Here is a 17888-nt window from a genome sequence, read left to right on the forward strand (position 1 = left end):
AGCGACATTTGTCACAAAACTGGATGCAACAATCTGATTAACCAGAAGATAAAGATTGTTAATTCAAGACATTCACTTTAATGAAACAAATGAGTGCAGCTTTACACTCTCTTTTTAACACTACTGATTGGAATTTATATAAGTTCTATCATTTGAAATATAAGTCTCACGTGGATTTCAGTTACTAGTAAAGAAATTAAAGCAAAGATTGTTAATATCACTAATCATTCCATAGACTATGATTTGATTTGCTTACTCAACAGGTCCGGCTTCTTTGAGGGAATTCACAGCAGTACTTCCGAAAGTAATTCCTATATCATCGGTCAATATAACTACACACATTGCCTTTGCACGACAATGACGACCATCATCATCAACGAGACATTTTACGGCTAAAGTAAGTATGTGAAATTTTCCCTGCAAGCATACACGCGCACAAATTATAAGATATAAGAGAAAAATTAAGGGTTTTACATATATACGATATGATGCAAAATTTTATCAGATTTTGGACCTTTAATTACCTGGCGCGTGTTAGGAGGACCATTTGGATCAAGAATGCCAACCTCTGATACAGAATCGGTTGAAGAATTTATGATAACAGATCGACAAGGAAATGCTTCAGATAGATTGTATATAGCAGCCACCAAATCCTACAAAACAATTATTAATTCAAAAACCATATATTTAATAAATGAAATATAAAATTGCATATGGAACATGAAGATTGGTTAATTAATGTTATGCTACCTGGCCAGCATTCAAATTCATCATATGAGGGGTGAATCTTCCCCCACCAGAACCAGGAGGGCATCCCATGAGTTTGTTATCTGGAAAATGTCCCGATCCCATTGGAGGAGCAGCAGCATTTCCAGAAGTTACGGTTGATCCACCCCATCCCACTTGATCAGCTTTGTCCATGTTGGAGAATAAACGTGCCGGAAAATATCCTATAGGATGATCTACCTAACTCAACCACCAATTTTTGTGGTTAGTATTTTTATTTTATTTTTGAAGGAAGATTGGTTAGCATTTTATATAACGTGAAATTTATACACCTCTTTCTTTCAAAAAAAAAATATATATAATGTGAAATTTATTTAAATTATAAAACTATATTTATATGCATGTTTTTAGGATAAAAGAAGATTGACATAAAAAGATAAATTAAAACTCACATGCCATCCGACGGAAATTTTATTAACACCATTCTCAACATATAAATGACTAGACCTATCTTGGCCAAAAAAAAATCTGGTTATTAGTAGTTCCATTTACCAAGTAGTATGGACCACCCGAACTTATAAAAAACACTTCCGCGGACTACAAAATCAATGCATTCACATACGAATTCAATAATGAATCAATAATGAATCATTGTATTTTATTGATACAAACAAACTATGAAATTGGATTTTTCAGGTATAAATGAGATAACTTGCATAACTATGAGCAACACTATTCTGAGTTAGGTTATGATCATTGAATAGAGATTTGCCTCAAATAAAACCATCTTTGGTTGTCCTTCGGATAGGGACGGTTTCTTTTGGACTCTTAACTTTCTCTAGTGTGTAAATGGGTTTGGTTGGAGAATTTCTTTCAAAACTTGGTTTTGTCTACAACACAAAAGAGAGGAAAAAAAACATGAACATTGAAAGAGAAAGAAGTAACAACTTTTTATTTAATTTACCGAAATAAAATATTTTACCTGCAATTTATGATTCTTTAGTAAAGGATGATCGAAAGCAGGTTGTTTGTTAATATCGACACAATCGATTATGTATCCCGATTTTGTCTATAAAAACCACCAAAATCAATCAAAGAAAAAACTATTAAACTGGAAGATAAAATTATAAGCTACCAATAATTGATGATGAATCATATTTTAGTATTTTAGTATACTGTTTATTTATATATCAATGCTCCGGGGAAAATGGAGTATTTTAGGTCAATAATATGAATTTATTATATGTTTTGACTAAATTCAATACCGTCAATAATATGAATTTATTATATGTTTTGACTAAATTCAATACCGTCTTTATATGCTTTTGACAAAAAAAAACTGGTTATTTTTCCCCACACGCACAAATAAAATAAATACTTTTTTTTAAGTAAAATAAAATAAATAATTATTTTTTACTTTTACCGAAATTAATTGTTTTCCGCTATTATAATTTTATTTGTCTCCGTGAGTTTAGTTCAGTTGGTAAGGACAAATGTATAATATTTGCAAGGTCCGAGGTTCGAACGCCGGACACCATCAAAAAAATAATAATTTTATTTATCATCTCATTCCTCACGTTTAGCAAATAGGACCTTGCATATTTTATGCATTGTTCATACCAACTGAGCTAAGCTCACGAGGACAATCTGCAATAAATATTTTAGGTTAAAGAGTTAGGATGCAATCGAAAATTAAATAAGACTTTTATTAAGAATGATGAAAGACGAATCACCAAAAAAAGAATGATGAAAGACGATTATGATTTTCTGAATTCCCTATATGTTTTTGTTTGATGTTCTGGACCGAGCAAATGCTCTCAGATCCATTGGCATAGGCCCAATTCAAAGCAACCCAAATACAACATTTGGACCATCTTACTCGTAACACACCTCCTCCCTACAAGGGGTGTGCTCGGAGGAAACGGAGACCCATGAATGGCAACGTCTTTGCCCATGCTCCCGCGAATCTCGCTCAACGATTACGATTCCCCTGAATTCGTAACCGACAAGCCACATGTGTGCCCCACTGACGAGACGTGCACCTCCACACTAAGGGGATTCTGAGTCGTCCCCAAGGTTAGACTCTTCTACCTCTTCTAACCCACATTCTTATACTCAATACTGACTTAAGCATTGGAGTGTGTGCAGGTACACCCTCCACCGTTCCAGTCGTTGCAACCACAATCAACCCTAATAAAAAAAATCGCATTAACAATTTTCATTTATTTTTTTATGAAGAAATCGAAAAAAAAAATGAATAACTTAGACTATTTTTTCCAAAAAAGTTACAAGGACCAAATTGTCCTAAAAAAATAAGTGAGGACCTAGATGTCTCTTATTTTTGTAAACAATACACGTGGCAATCAGTAATACGTCTAGACGTATCTACAGTAACAAATCAAAGATAAGAAAACAAATCGATTGACAAAAAATATTGACGGACTAAATTAATTTATTTTGTCGATGATTAATTTGAAAACTGCACATTTTGTGTGAGACCAAATTGAATCTTCACAAACAGCTCAAGTATCATAGAACACTTGGGAGAAACGACCGTCCCAAATTCAGCATGTCTAGATCCTTCCTTAAGTAGCATGCATGAGGTTCTATGTTCAAATCATATTACCTATAATTAATTGACACATTCTGTTACCTTATAACCTTACAAATTACCTTATCATTAAGATAGCTACTGTTACATTGTAACCTTATGTATTGCCTCATAATTAGCTACTATTAGAATCTGTGATATAAATAGTTTGTATAGCTACTGATATAATCACATAATCATTTTCATATTAATGAGAAAATTATTCTCCCCATTTCTCTTCTTAATGAAGTTTTTTTTTCACATTCATCATGGTATCAGAGCACCTTTTGACCGATAACCCGGAGGAAAACCATGAGAAAACCTAAACTCGAGATCGTTCCAAACAGCAGATGCACGATCAAACCAAATGATAGATTTTGCAATATCAATGAAAGGATCTGCATTAGCAGAAACAGAATGGTCTGCAATATCAATGATAGATTTTGCATGATTCCGAGTCTCCTCCTTATAATGATCTGTATGCTTATCGACGACTCATAGGTCGACTACTCTACCTCACTAACACAAGACCTGACATCACTTTTGCTGTCCAGCAGCTGAGTCAGTTTGTATCTAGTCCAAATGAAGTTCATTTTCAAGCTACGACTAAAGTTCTTCGATACCTTAAGGCTTCTCCTGCTAAAGGACTTTTCTTTTCTTCTTCTTCTCCACTCAAACTTTCTGGTTTCTCTGACTCGGATTGGGCTACTTGTGTTGTTACTCGCAAATCAATGACCGGATATTGTGTTTTTCTTGGTACCTCTTTGATTTCATGGAATCAAAGAAACAATCAACAGTTTCTCGGTCTAGCTCTGAAGCGGAGTATAGAGCTTTGGCTAGCCTTTCTTGTGAGCTTCAATGGTTGCATTATTTGTTTAAAGATTTGGGAATTATGTTTGATGCCCCTGCTATGGTATATTGTGACAATAAATCGGCAATTTACCTTGCACACAATCCTTCTTTCCATGAGCGGACGAAGCACATTGAAATCGATTGTCATGTTGTTCGAGAACGCATTCGATCCGGACTCATTCACCTTCTTCCAGTGCCTTCTTCTGCTCAACTAGCTGATGTTCTAACCAAACAATTATCATCATCTGCATTTTCTGGTTTGATCTCCAAGCTTGGACTTATGGACATCCATAGTCCAGCTTGAGGGGGCATATTACCTATAATTAATTGACACATTCTGGTACCTTATAACCTTACAAATTACCTTATCATTAAGATAGCTACTGTTACATTGTAACCTTATGTATTGCCTCATAATTAGCTATTATTAGAATCTGTGATATAAATAGTTTGTATAGCTACTGATATAATCACATAATCATTTTCATATTAATGAGAAAATTATTCTCCCCATTTCTCTTCTTTCTTAATGAAGTTTTTTTTTTCACATTCATCAAATCACATTAAATTATCTATTGAATTGAGATTCTTTGTATGCAAGGAATCTAAATGTTGAATATAAGATGGATAACTTGTAAAGAATTCATCAAATCAAACTAGAATAAACACTAAATAACTCAGAAAAAAGTATATTCCATCACTTATTTCATTCCACGTCGTTGATTTTAAAATATGAGAAATGTTAACGAATGTTTCCGGAAAACTCTTTAAAGACGACCATAAATAATACTCCCTCCGCTTTAAGATAAATGTCGTTTTAGCAAAAAAAATTGTTTTAAAATGAATGTTACTTTCAGTTTTCAATGCAATAATATTTTTTTTTTCAATTGTACACTTCAATTAATACGATATACACTATTTATTCTTTAATGAAAAATAAATCAATAGTTGATTATGATAATTTGGTAAAATAACATCTCTTTTTCTTAATACATTTGTTAATATATGCGTAAAAACCTTAAATGACATTCATTTTGAAAGAGAGAATAATGGTCAACTTTCATATTTAATTTACTTTTACTAATAACTTGGTGGCACGAGTTCCATTAACGTTAGTTAAGTTGGGAGAGTCGGCATGATTAAAAGCAAAGCTAGAGCGTGTAAGTAGTGTGCAAATCTAACTAGAAAAATATTAAATTTAAAGTTTGTGAAGTGGCAACTATATTTTGCTTTTCACGAACGACATAAGAAATCCGCGTTTTGGAAGAAGCGTGAAGTGCTGCAACTGCAACAGAGTATTGTATCAATGGAGTTCGATCCGATCCCAATCGGTTCGTGCTCCAAAGATCGCCAAAACATTTATCAGCAATGGTTCAATTACGCTGATTCAGGTAATCTTTCTCCAATTTTATTTTTTATTTTTGGATAATTTTTCCCCTTTTTAGATTCTGTTACATGATATTCGATACTTTGATTTTCAGATTGTGATGGTCGCATAACTGGAAATGATGCCACTAAGTTTTTCGCTATGTCTAATTTGTCTCGTCAACATCTTAAACAGGTTTTCTATTTTTTTCGTAAATAATCTAAGACATGATATGATTGATTGCTTCATTGGAAAGTTAGGAAAAAAGTTACTGTTGGTCAATTTTAGGAATTGAGAAAGTTTGTTTATTTTCTATTTTTATAACTGTTTTATTTACTTATTTTGCAAAGTATTATGCATTTATTTAGTGTAAAACCATTTTACACTTGCATCCAATGATAATTCACTACTTTGCCACGTCACCCCACTTTTCTATGGTTAGTTTTTAATCTGACGATGTGACATGGAAAAATGGATATCAGGGTAAAACTGTTTGACCATTATATATATAGTACTCCCTCCGTCCCATACTATATGACTTGGTTGACTCCGACACACGTACCAATGCATATGTTTTATCTTTGATATCTTCAATTCTCTACTAAAAAAAAATTATGAAAATTTAATATTTTAAAAATATTCATCGAGATGAATCCAACAACATCTTACATGATATTATTTATCTTTGCGAATTAGTAGAAAAATATGGTCAAAATATGTTAAGTCAATGATGTATATTGTCAACTAAGTCATCTATTGAGGGACGAGGGAGTAACATTTTTGAAACTGTTCGTATACACCGACAGTGTACACTTAAACTTTTTTACACACGCATCCTACCAAATCACGTCATGATGCCACCTCTTTAGGTTAGTTCCTAAAATATCTCTAAAATATTTATTTGACATGATTTGATTGGATACATGTGTAAAAAATCTTTACACCGTCAGTACATAGATATTAATCTCATTTTTTATTCATATCAAACAATATATAGCATGATGTTGTTGATTTTCATTTTTATAACTACTATCTACCTATGTCGTCGAGTATGCATTGGTCAAATTTGAACTTCTTCTTCCACTGCCCTTCCTATATTAAATTCCTCTTTAATTTCACTTTGCCACAAATCAAATATAGTGGTTGCTCTTGAATTGGGTTTGAACTTTTATTTGTGGAAATGCATCATAGATTATTCCGCATTGTTGTTATATAGCGGCCATAGCGCTATTGCTTTGAACAAATCACTATTGTTCCGCGATACACTATTTAGTATAAGAATTGTGAAATAGCAGCTATATCTGCACTATAGACTGTTGCACAGCAGAATTTGAACCAACTGTTGGTATATGACTCAAAATTGAGTCTTTGTGTTTCTGAGGAATCGTGACACGATTTGTGAAGCGTGTCACGATTTTGCAATGCCGTGAGCATGTTTTGCAGAGTGTCCAATCGTGACACGATTTTGGGAAAACGTGACACGATTTTTGGCTTGCTGGGCAAGTTTTCAGGATAAGGTTGGTCGTACCTTGGGTCGTACGCACCAAACGTGTCACGATTTGGGAAATCATGACACGATTTTGACAGATCTGAAACACGTTTTAAGCATTCTTTGACCCATTTTGTTGGGTAAGCTTGGTGAATCTCATGGAAACCAAAGGAGGGAACTTTTAGGGTTTTAGATACTAAAGGTTGAGGGTCTTTGGGTGAGGTTCAAAGCTTCAAGATGTGAATCTTGGAGAACCAAAAGAGGGGGCTCTTGGGAAAAGGGTTGGTGCCTTTTGGGGAAGATTCATGGGGTTGGGAAACACATGAGTGAAGAGTCTTTTGTAAGCAACATGGGTGAGTCTTGTGAAACCAAAAGAGAAGATCCTTAGTGAAATCAAAGGCTAAGGGTTGGTTCTCTTTTGGGGGTTAGATTCTAGTGTTGGGAAACAATTGTAAACACCTTGGGAGAGTGAAAATTCATGAGTGTCTTGTTCATTGGTGAGATTGGGAAAATGGGTAGAAATTAGGGTTGTTCTTTGTGAGCTTGTTGAAGCTAATTTCTTGTAACCCATTTGTATCTCTTTGTAAGAACTCATTGATAGTGGATTGGAGAGATCAATCTCTCCCCCAGAGTAGGTCAAGTTGGACCGAACTGGGTGAACATTTCTTGGTGTTGTTATTTTTCTTTACTCTCTTTATCTTGTTTATTCCTTGGTTGGATTGTGGTTTTGTTATGCACTTGGTTTATAGACTAGGTCTATATTGTTGTTGTTGCTTGTGGTTAATTTTGGTTATTGGTGGTTGCCATTGATACTTGCTCCACACATCATAGTTTGTATTGGTGTGAAATTTGAGTCCGGAATTCACAACAATTGGCGCCCACCGTGGGGCAAGGGGAGAAGTTTGTCAAGTGTGCACCATGGGTACCAAAGGTTACATCTTGGAGATGGAAGCAAGCATAGTTCAATGGAAGTGTATGGAAGCATTGAAGGTTGAGGTTTTGAAGCCGGTCATCCTAGCACAATCGAAGAAGGTAAAGTGTGAAGAGAGGAGGTCATGATGGTAGTGTCATGGCGGTGATGTGTGTGTTCTCAATGGGTAAGTTCAGCCTGGAGAGGCGGTGTGAATAATACTCGTGATCAACCTTTGAGGTGGAGTTTCAAGGTGGAAGCATAGTGTGAGTACGCATTTGGAAGTTGAGGTAGAGAAAGCTCAACTTGAGGTGGAGTTGATGACACCGGGAATGGTACGACTATGGAGGCCTTGGGTGCTATGCTCTAGTTGGGAGCATGTGAATTCTTCAAGAGGACGGAAGGCATTCCGGGGTTTGAAGAATGTTTGGCATGGCTTGTGGAATTACCGGAAAAGGCCAATGGTAATTGGAGGCAAGTGAATCTTCGGGAGGACGGATTTGATCACTCCGGGGGCCGAAGAGGTTATGGTGTAGGCTTGTGGAACTACCTAAAAAATCCTAGTGTAGTTGGATGCAAGGAACTTCAAGAGGGCGGAAGGCATTCCGAGGTTTGAAGAGGTAAAGGTGAGAAAACTTGTGGAACTACAAAGTGTAGTTGGATGCAAGGAATAAGACTTGGAAGCTTGTGGAACTACCGAGGGTGGTTGGATGCAAGTGGAGGTCGGTGTGTGGATCAAGGTTCAAGCGGGTCTTTGGACTTGATTGGTTTTGTCTTGGGGAATAGTTCAAGGCAAGGTTAAGGAGCAAGATGGTTGATGGTTAAAGTGGCATCGCCATCAATTTAGAGTCAAGGTGGAGAATGTTGGTATATGACTCAAAATTGAGTCTTTGTGTTTCTGAGGAATCGTGACACGATTTGTGAAGCGTGTCACGATTTTGCAATGCCGTGAGCATGTTTTGCAGAGTGTCCAATCGTGACACGATTTTGGGAAAACGTGACACGATTTTTGGCTTGCTGGGCAAGTTTTCAGGATAAGGTTGGTCGTACCTTGGGTCGTACGCACCAAACGTGTCACGATTTGGGAAATCATGACACGATTTTGACAGATCTGAAACACGTTTTAAGCATTCTTTGACCCATTTTGTTGGGTAAGCTTGGTGAATCTCATGGAAACCAAAGGAGGGAACTTTTAGGGTTTTAGATACTAAAGGTTGAGGGTCTTTGGGTGAGGTTCAAAGCTTCAAGATGTGAATCTTGGAGAACCAAAAGAGGGGGCTCTTGGGAAAAGGGTTGGTGCCTTTTGGGGAAGATTCATGGGGTTGGGAAACACATGAGTGAAGAGTCTTTTGTAAGCAACATGGGTGAGTCTTGTGAAACCAAAAGAGAAGATCCTTAGTGAAATCAAAGGCTAAGGGTTGGTTCTCTTTTGGGGGTTAGATTCTAGTGTTGGGAAACAATTGTAAACACCTTGGGAGAGTGAAAATTCATGAGTGTCTTGTTCATTGGTGAGATTGGGAAAATGGGTAGAAATTAGGGTTGTTCTTTGTGAGCTTGTTGAAGCTAATTTCTTGTAACCCATTTGTATCTCTTTGTAAGAACTCATTGATAGTGGATTGGAGAGATCAATCTCTCCCCCAGAGTAGGTCAAGTTGGACCGAACTGGGTGAACATTTCTTGGTGTTGTTATTTTTCTTTACTCTCTTTATCTTGTTTATTCCTTGGTTGGATTGTGGTTTTGTTATGCACTTGGTTTATAGACTAGGTCTATATTGTTGTTGTTGCTTGTGGTTAATTTTGGTTATTGGTGGTTGCCATTGATACTTGCTCCACACATCATAGTTTGTATTGGTGTGAAATTTGAGTCCGGAATTCACAACAGTTTTATTTACTTATTTTGCAAAGTATTATGCATTTATTTAGTGTAAAACCATTTTACACTTGCATCCAATGATAATTCACTACTTTGCCACGTCACCCCACTTTTCTATGGTTAGTTTTTAATCTGACGATGTGACATGGAAAAATGGATATCAGGGTAAAACTGTTTGACCATTATATATATAGTACTCCCTCCGTCCCATACTATATGACTTGGTTGACTCCGACACACGTACCAATGCATATGTTTTATCTTTGATATCTTCAATTCTCTACTAAAAAAAAATTATGAAAATTTAATATTTTAAAAATATTCATCGAGATGAATCCAACAACATCTTACATGATATTATTTATCTTTGCGAATTAGTAGAAAAATATGGTCAAAATATGTTAAGTCAATGATGTATATTGTCAACTAGGTCATCTATTGAGGGACGAGGGAGTAACATTTTTGAAACTGTTCGTATACACCGACAGTGTACACTTAAACTTTTTTACACACGCATCCTACCAAATCACGTCATGATGCCACCTCTTTAGGTTAGTTCCTAAAATATCTCTAAAATATTTATTTGACATGATTTGATTGGATACATGTGTAAAAAATCTTTACACCGTCAGTACATAGATATTAATCTCATTTTTTATTCATATCAAACAATATATAGCATGATGTTGTTGATTTTCATTTTTATAACTACTATCTACCTATGTCGTCGAGTATGCATTGGTCAAATTTGAACTTCTTCTTCCACTGCCCTTCCTATATTAAATTCCTCTTTAATTTCACTTTGCCACAAATCAAATATAGTGGTTGCTCTTGAATTGGGTTTGAACTTTTATTTGTGGAAATGCATCATAGATTATTCCGCATTGTTGTTATATAGCGGCCATAGCGCTATTGCTTTGAACAAATCACTATTGTTCCGCGATACACTATTTAGTATAAGAATTGTGAAATAGCAGCTATATCTGCACTATAGACTGTTGCACAGCAGAATTTGAACCAACTGTTGTTTTCCACGATCTGCAATTACAAACACTGATATTCATTGCACCTCCTTTTGTTTTGACCTTTTTTTGCCTTTTAGATTTAAAGCAGTCGGTATCAAGAGTTTTATGTTGTCAGCGAACCATATTGTTTTAAACTTCACCTTTATTTTATGATAATGTTTGGTACTAGAGTAATAGTTGATTGATTTTCAACTTCTACACTTTTTATTTATTTCAATTTGATACTATTTTGACGTCTTTCTCCATCAATTGGAATGGTATTGACATGTGGTATTTGAGTTTTTGATGTAAATTAAACTTGTTGATAAGTATCTCCTTTAATTTATTTCTTCATACCTCGTGAACTAAAGTGTTTCTTTCTTTGCTCCTTACCAAATTAAGGTGTGGGCTATTGCAGATTCAAAGCGACAAGGTTATCTAGGTTTCCAAGAGTTTATCATTGCTATGCAGGTAAAAATATGTTACGCTTTGTGGAAGTTTAATGCTGATGGATTTCCAGAATCTTACTCATTTAAAATGTAGCTAGTTTCTTTGGCACAATCTGGGCACCCAATAACACATGATCTGCTGAATAGTGATGGTAAGTTATGTATGTTTAGGTCTTACTTCTATTGTTTTATTTGAATAAATTTTTGTAATTGTATTGGTCAAATATTAAAATGCACTTGTAGGTACTGTCCGCACATGTTTATTGTGAATTTCTATCTTATATATTTTTAGCTAATAGAGCTTATCATTTATTGCAGTTGATTTGAAAAATCTGAAACCTCCCATGTTGGAAGGTTTGGACGTATTACTAGCTGTAAGTAATTATATCTATGATTTATATTTGTTTATGGTATTAACTTATTCATGTTTATTTAGTGAAAGCACTTACTGCTTTTTGTTTATCCAGAAAAAAAAGCATAAACAAAGCGACCTGGATGTAAATGGTAATATATTTCCCATTTTAGTGAATGTATTGATTTAAGCTTCCTTCTTTGTTATTTGAAATTCCAGTTCAGTAATTAGCGATAATGCAGGTAGTTCTCAATTACAGCCATCACTATCAAGTAGTTGGTTTTCTTCGAAGTCCTCAAAAAAGGTAAGCATTCTGCTACTGTGACTTCGATTTTTTTTTCTCTCTCTGTGCATTATCCTTATCTGCCGCTAGAGAGAACATACTGAATATTCATGTCAAGTTTTCAATTATTAAGAGTAAAAGGCTTGGTTTGCATTCTTTACCAGCTTCGGTTCATTTTGTGTCATTATAATCTTGTAGAATGAAAAGTATCCCCAGGAATGTTTGGTCGGTTAATGTCTGAATAGGATGTTATTAGGGGGTTGAAACTAACATTATTTGTTGGCTTTTATGTAAGTGTCTGAATCATGCAAGTCGATACTCATAAATAATAATCTGCCCGACAGTGATACTCAACAGGTGAATATTAATGTGCCAGTTTCGAGTTTTTACTATCTAGGCTAACCATTTTGTCTTGTATCTATCAAATATAGTTTCTGATAGGGCATAAATCAATTTGGCAGTATCCTAAAGACCATCCTGTAGATTTGTTCTTTAGAACCTTTAATCTGTGTGCTGCTTCACTTGTATTTTGGTGCATATTTCCTCAGGTGCCACTTTCCTCCGTGACATCAATAATTGATGGCTTGAAGAGACTCTACATCCAGAAGTTGAAGCCTTTAGAAGTTACTTACCGCTTTAATGACTTTGTCTCCCCATTATTGGTCAGTAAGTTACTATCTTTAGAAATCACTGGTTTTTATGTATTTAGTGTCACATTTTTTTCCTTGGATACATCGTTGATATGTTTTAAACACACAAACGACATCTTTATTGATTGCAACTCTTTATTTACTGCAGACAAATAGTGATTTTGATGCCAAACCTATGGTTATGCTTTTGGGTCAATACTCAACTGGTAAAACAACATTTATCAAACATCTGCTTAAATGTAGCTATCCAGGCAAGTGATTCTGCTTTCTCTATATCCATCAATGTCTAAGTGCGACACCTCTCTATCTGTTTTGTAGACATAAGTTACTGAAGTTTGTCTTGTTTTCAAATAACTGTCAATAGGTGCACATATTGGACCAGAGCCTACAACTGATAGGTTTGTTGTTGTCATGGTATGTGCCAGAAAACTAGACTCTCTCCCAAAGCACTCTTATACCTGAAGATTTTCTTAGTTTTCATTTTTTTTTTTTCCATGGTGCTTAGTTTTGACAATTTTAATTATTGTAATATATCTTCAAGTCATCTTTGAAAACGACTTATTACATTAGTTTTAACTGGCAAATGGTGTTGGTGTACAGTCTGGACCTGACGAGAGAAGCATTCCTGGAAATACTGTTGCTGTCCAAGCAGACATGCCATTTAGTGGACTTACAACTTTTGGCACAGCTTTTTTGTCAAAATTTGAGTGTTCACAAATGCCTCATCCTGTAAGTTGCCCTAGCTCCATTGAATAAGTGTATCGATTTTCCTTGTGAGTATTTGGAGATAAACCTGTTTTTTATTGTCGAAAGCTACTGGAGCACATTACATTTGTGGACAGTCCTGGAGTTTTATCTGGTGAAAAGCAACGAACTCAACGAGCATATGATTTTACGGGTGTAACATCATGGTTTGCTGCTAAGTGTGATTTGATACTCCTATTGTTTGATCCTCACAAGCTTGATATTAGTGATGAGTTCAATCGCGTGATATCATCCTTACGGGGACATGATGACAAAATTCGAGTGGTTTTGAACAAGGCAGATCAAGTTGATACTCAGCAAGTAAGTGCTTGTGTAGTCAAACTACTAATTGTTTTTATAATGGGTGTTTTAGTACATGATTAGGGAATGCTGACCTCTATTTGGCCCGATGTTGCAGCTGATGAGGGTTTATGGAGCCTTAATGTGGTCACTCGGGAAGGTGCTGAACACACCCGAAGTCACTCGTGTGTATATTGGGTATGTCGCTTCGTATATACACTTCACTGTCAATGTTAAAATGTTCTCTTTGACATGGAGTGTTGGAAAGAGACCAATGTGTTTCTGGAAGCTCTAGTTATTTCAAGTTTCTCTTTATTTAGTATCATGAAGTTTTGCATCAATGTTATTTTTGTGGTGGAATCGTGGCAGATGTATTTTATCTCATCTTTCTTTTGCAGCTCATTTAACGACAAGCCTGTAAATGATGCTGTCAGTGGTCCAATTGGAAAGGAACTGTTTGAAAAAGAACAGGAAGACCTTCTTTCAGATCTTAAAGATATACCAAAGGCGGCTTGTGATCGAAGAGTGAGTTTATTGATTTATTTATTTTTATTTTTGTTTATTGAAGAGTGGTTTTATTTTGTTTTTACTAATAGTAGTTAGCAAATAAATTATGAAGATTGATATGATTAAATTACTAGGAAGTCAGCCTTTTGATTTGATTTGATTTATTCTTTTGGGGATTATATCTTTTAGAAATAATTAATTTTGTGGATCTTCTTGGGTCATTTTCTCTGGAGAAATTTGATATCTATTCTTTTGCTGAAAATCATAATCCAGTTAAATACTGTTTGTATGTTATTTACTGAAGTTGCTGGTTTGCGTAATTTTATCTTACATATTTAATTTATTGACTATTGTAGATCAATGAATTTGTAAAACGAGCCCGAGCAGCCAAGATACATGCTTACATTATCAGTCATCTTAAAAAGGAGATGCCTGCAATGATGGGAAAAGCTAAAGCTCAGCAAAAACTAATTGATAATTTGGCAGGTGAATTTGGAAAGGTATGATGAATCGAATTCTATGGCAGTCTAGTTAATTAAATTGCGTGTATATATGACCTGTAAAATTCAAAACAGGTACAAAGGGAGTTCCATTTACCTCCTGGTGACTTTCCAAATGTTGAGCATTTCAGAGAGAGCTTGAGTGGTTATAATATTGACAAGTTTGAGAAATTGAAGCCGAAAATGTTACAAGTAGTTGATGACATGCTTGCCTATGACATTCCTAACCTCTTAAAGAATTTTAAGAATCCCTATGATTAAATTTATTAGCACTTGATCCAGTGATGAGATGATTTAGTTGGAGTGACATTTGTAGCATGCTAATATCAAAGGTTATATCCTGTCAAATAAAAATATGATGGGTTATTGATGTAATTAGTGCAAGTTCGTATTGGATCTTTATGTATTACACCCCGAGCTCATTCTTCTGTAATAGAGTTGTAATAGAGTTTTAATGTTCAAACTTCAAATATGAACTTTGAATTCTTTATCCCTGTCATCGGCAACGAAGTTCCAAAACTAAAAATAAAGTAAAAACACAATTATTGCTGGGTTAAACATGTTCTAGTAATATAAGTGAAAACACAACGAATCCCTGATTGTTGAAGGATGGTTTGATCGGTAGAAAGATACATCCCCACTGTCATCCTTTGTTTCTTCTTAGTTATCGTTTTTTCTCAATTTTATAGACTCAGTCTAAACCTTTTTCAACTAAACATATAGAACATATGGAGCCACACTTAAATGAATTAGGGTTGAAACTTCTTTATTGTTGATCACAATTCTTTCACAAAAAACATTAATACGCATTGCCATTGCTCTTTGGTTACTTCAAGATATAATTGCACACTACAAAATTGCGTAAAATAACATAAATGTGAAAAAGGACAACAATATAGAGAAGGATGTGAATGAGAGTGTAAGAAGAGATCAAGAGGGTGCAATGAAGATAGAAATGGATGAAAACAGCGAAGCATAAAACGCAAACGCCAGTGAATCTAGTATGGAAAATGAGAATTGGTATCAATACTTTGTGATCTTCATCTAAGAAACTAACAAATCCTTCACAGTTGTTGTAGGTTACGTTGACCAATGACCATGGCAGAGCTGAGGGGCCATTGAGAATGTTCAAGGCTGAATGAAAAAGAGTTAGAAGAAGATTGTCCCATATATGGAAGTGACAAATATCAATGTATCCCTCAAACATTACTTGTTAACTAACACCTAGCATGCTAATATAAATTGTTGTCAATCAACTCAAAATCTAACATAGATCGACAGTCACATATTTGCAGTGTTTATTCATTGATTCTGGTTCAGGAAAAAAGATCCATTGATTCTGACTTTGTTTTTTTGTTTTGAATATGTTGAATGTTTTATTAAGGTCAATAATAATGAAATATTCCAGAGCTTCAACAATTTTGGAACTCACATATGGTTCATGGTTGCAGCATTGTCCACGAAGTGGATGCCCATATAGTGTCCACAACAAGCAGTCAATGTCCCCCTAAAAAAAAGAAACAAACACTCAATGTTATAAAATAATTTTTTTGATCGTATAGTCTTTAATCTCCCTCATGCTGGATTTGGTTTGGCAGAGAATATTTTGAATCAAATCGGGTAAGTTTAACCGTTAAAAAATAGTGTATTTGGTCTTGAAAATTGTTGGACACTCTTAGTTTTACCCTTGAACTATGATAAATTAAAAAAATTAAATCTCACTAAAATAGGAATTGTTGATCATTTTAGTTTATGCATTATTCATGCTTTATAACACCTATAAAAATTAATTTTAAACTTATAACTAATTATTTTTACGAACTAATTTAACTGCAAATATCCGTTGTTAAGAACTAAATTGAAACATATTGGGTCAAAAATGGCTGACCATTTATGACTTTTGTTTGGGACTAATAGAACACTCACTTACAATGTCAGAGACTATATGCACATAATTATATTGAGATGGTTGGTGTTGTTAATTATAGGCTTCGTCAAGAAGTGGTGTGGGGGTTTATGACGAGTGCAAAGAAGATGCTAACAATTCAAGGTGAAATTCATATTACACACAACAATACAACCCTTTTTTTTGTAAATGGGAAATAGTGAAGTTAGCAGAGAAAATTGGTTTGGTCTTTGTTGAGAAGGTTCCATTTAATATATATGATTATCCGGGTTCTGTAAATTAGAGAGGATCAGGAGACAATTGTTGTTGAACTTTTCATGTGGGTGATTCAAGAACCTTCAAAATTTTAAAGCCAAAATATGTGAAATCATTTCCATTGGGGCTATATTAGTTGTGTTAGTATGTTAGAAGACTCATCGGCTCAGAAACTAAGAGAGAATTCACTTTCTAACTCTCAAATGAGAAACTTAAATTTTTATATATTTCAATTGATGAAGATACATGAAGAGAATGACCCTATTTATACTAATCTTAGAGGTCAGATTGTAGTTGAAATAGTTGGAGCTTTGTCGGTAAAAACCTAAAACAGTGGGATCTTATCTTGGTACGAGTTGAATTAGCATACAATAACTCAACTAATCAAGCTACCATAAAATGTACTTTTGTAGTGGAATGCGGAACTCGACCACACAGTATGTTAGACTTGCTTCATCATCGAATAAACAATAGTATAGTGCAAATGCAGAAAGCAGAGCAAAAGAGTTCAAGAAACTGCATAAACAAGTTCGACAACGGATAATTAAGCAAAATTCAAGATACAAAACTAATCGAGATAAGCACAAAAGACAACAAATCTTTAAAGTTGGAGAGTTGGTATGAATACATTTGCGCAAAGAACGATTTCCCAAACAACCAAATGCCAAGTTGTCACAAGAGTTGATGGTCCCTTCAAATAAGTACATAAAATCAATGACAATGCTTACAAGGTAGAATTGGAAGGAACCTATGGTGTCTCAACAACCTTCAATGTTGCCTACCTTTCACCATATCTGGATGACGAACCATATATAAACTCGAGGGCGAGTTCTGTTCAACCCGGGGAGGATGGTACAAATCAATACATTCAAATAGCATAGAATTTGCAGCCACCACCCTACCATGCTAGCTTTCCCATTACACCACCCGACTATTGACTTTAAGCCAAACAAGCCACCATGTTTGACAATATCCATTTTTACTAGATTGTGTTTCCATTGATGTATTAATTACTATTACTATTTCAACTATAATCTGACTTCACAGATTAGTATAAATAGGGTCATTCTCTTCATGTATCATCATCAATTGAAATATATAAAAATTTGAGTTTCGGCTGACTTATCGATGA

At 34.9% G+C, this 17888-nt stretch overlaps 2 protein-coding genes and 1 pseudogene across 3 annotated transcripts; 2 read left to right on the forward strand and 1 right to left on the reverse strand.

Annotated features, from left to right (window-relative positions):
* Nucleotides 1-37: 37 nt before the first annotated feature.
* Nucleotides 38-1053, reverse strand: LOC146925051 (AT-hook motif nuclear-localized protein 1-like). Its single transcript, XM_085710019.1, has 3 exons — nt 751-1053; nt 525-653; nt 38-417 (listed from the first exon to the last, which is right to left on the reverse strand). Exons 1-3 carry the CDS (start codon nt 919-921, stop codon nt 253-255), a joined length of 465 nt encoding a protein of 154 aa, XP_085566145.1. The 5' UTR covers nt 922-1053; the 3' UTR covers nt 38-252.
* A 4284-nt stretch (nt 1054-5337) lies between these two features.
* Nucleotides 5338-15065, forward strand: LOC146925052 (EH domain-containing protein 1). Of its 2 annotated transcripts, none has more exons than XM_085710016.1 (16): nt 5338-5559; nt 5650-5729; nt 11213-11281; nt 11354-11411; nt 11578-11633; nt 11727-11763; nt 11854-11915; nt 12443-12556; nt 12693-12795; nt 12909-12958; nt 13145-13273; nt 13358-13609; nt 13707-13786; nt 13987-14113; nt 14452-14595; nt 14671-15065. In XM_085710016.1, exons 1-16 carry the CDS (start codon nt 5475-5477, stop codon nt 14854-14856), a joined length of 1632 nt encoding a protein of 543 aa, XP_085566142.1. In that variant the 5' UTR covers nt 5338-5474; the 3' UTR covers nt 14857-15065. The 2 variants fall into 2 exon arrangements, with proteins under 2 accessions (XP_085566142.1, XP_085566143.1); XM_085710017.1 differs by having other exon boundaries at nt 11358-11411.
* Nucleotides 15066-15598: 533 nt separating this feature from the next.
* LOC146925053 (heavy metal-associated isoprenylated plant protein 41-like) lies at nt 15599-16892 on the forward strand (annotated as a pseudogene).
* Nucleotides 16893-17888: the final 996 nt, after the last annotated feature.

The sequence above is a fragment of the Medicago sativa genome, chromosome 5 (genome assembly GCF_051527215.1).
Source record: "Medicago sativa cultivar Bolivia chromosome 5, Bolivia_mono, whole genome shotgun sequence".
NCBI lineage: Eukaryota > Viridiplantae > Streptophyta > Magnoliopsida > Fabales > Fabaceae > Medicago > Medicago sativa.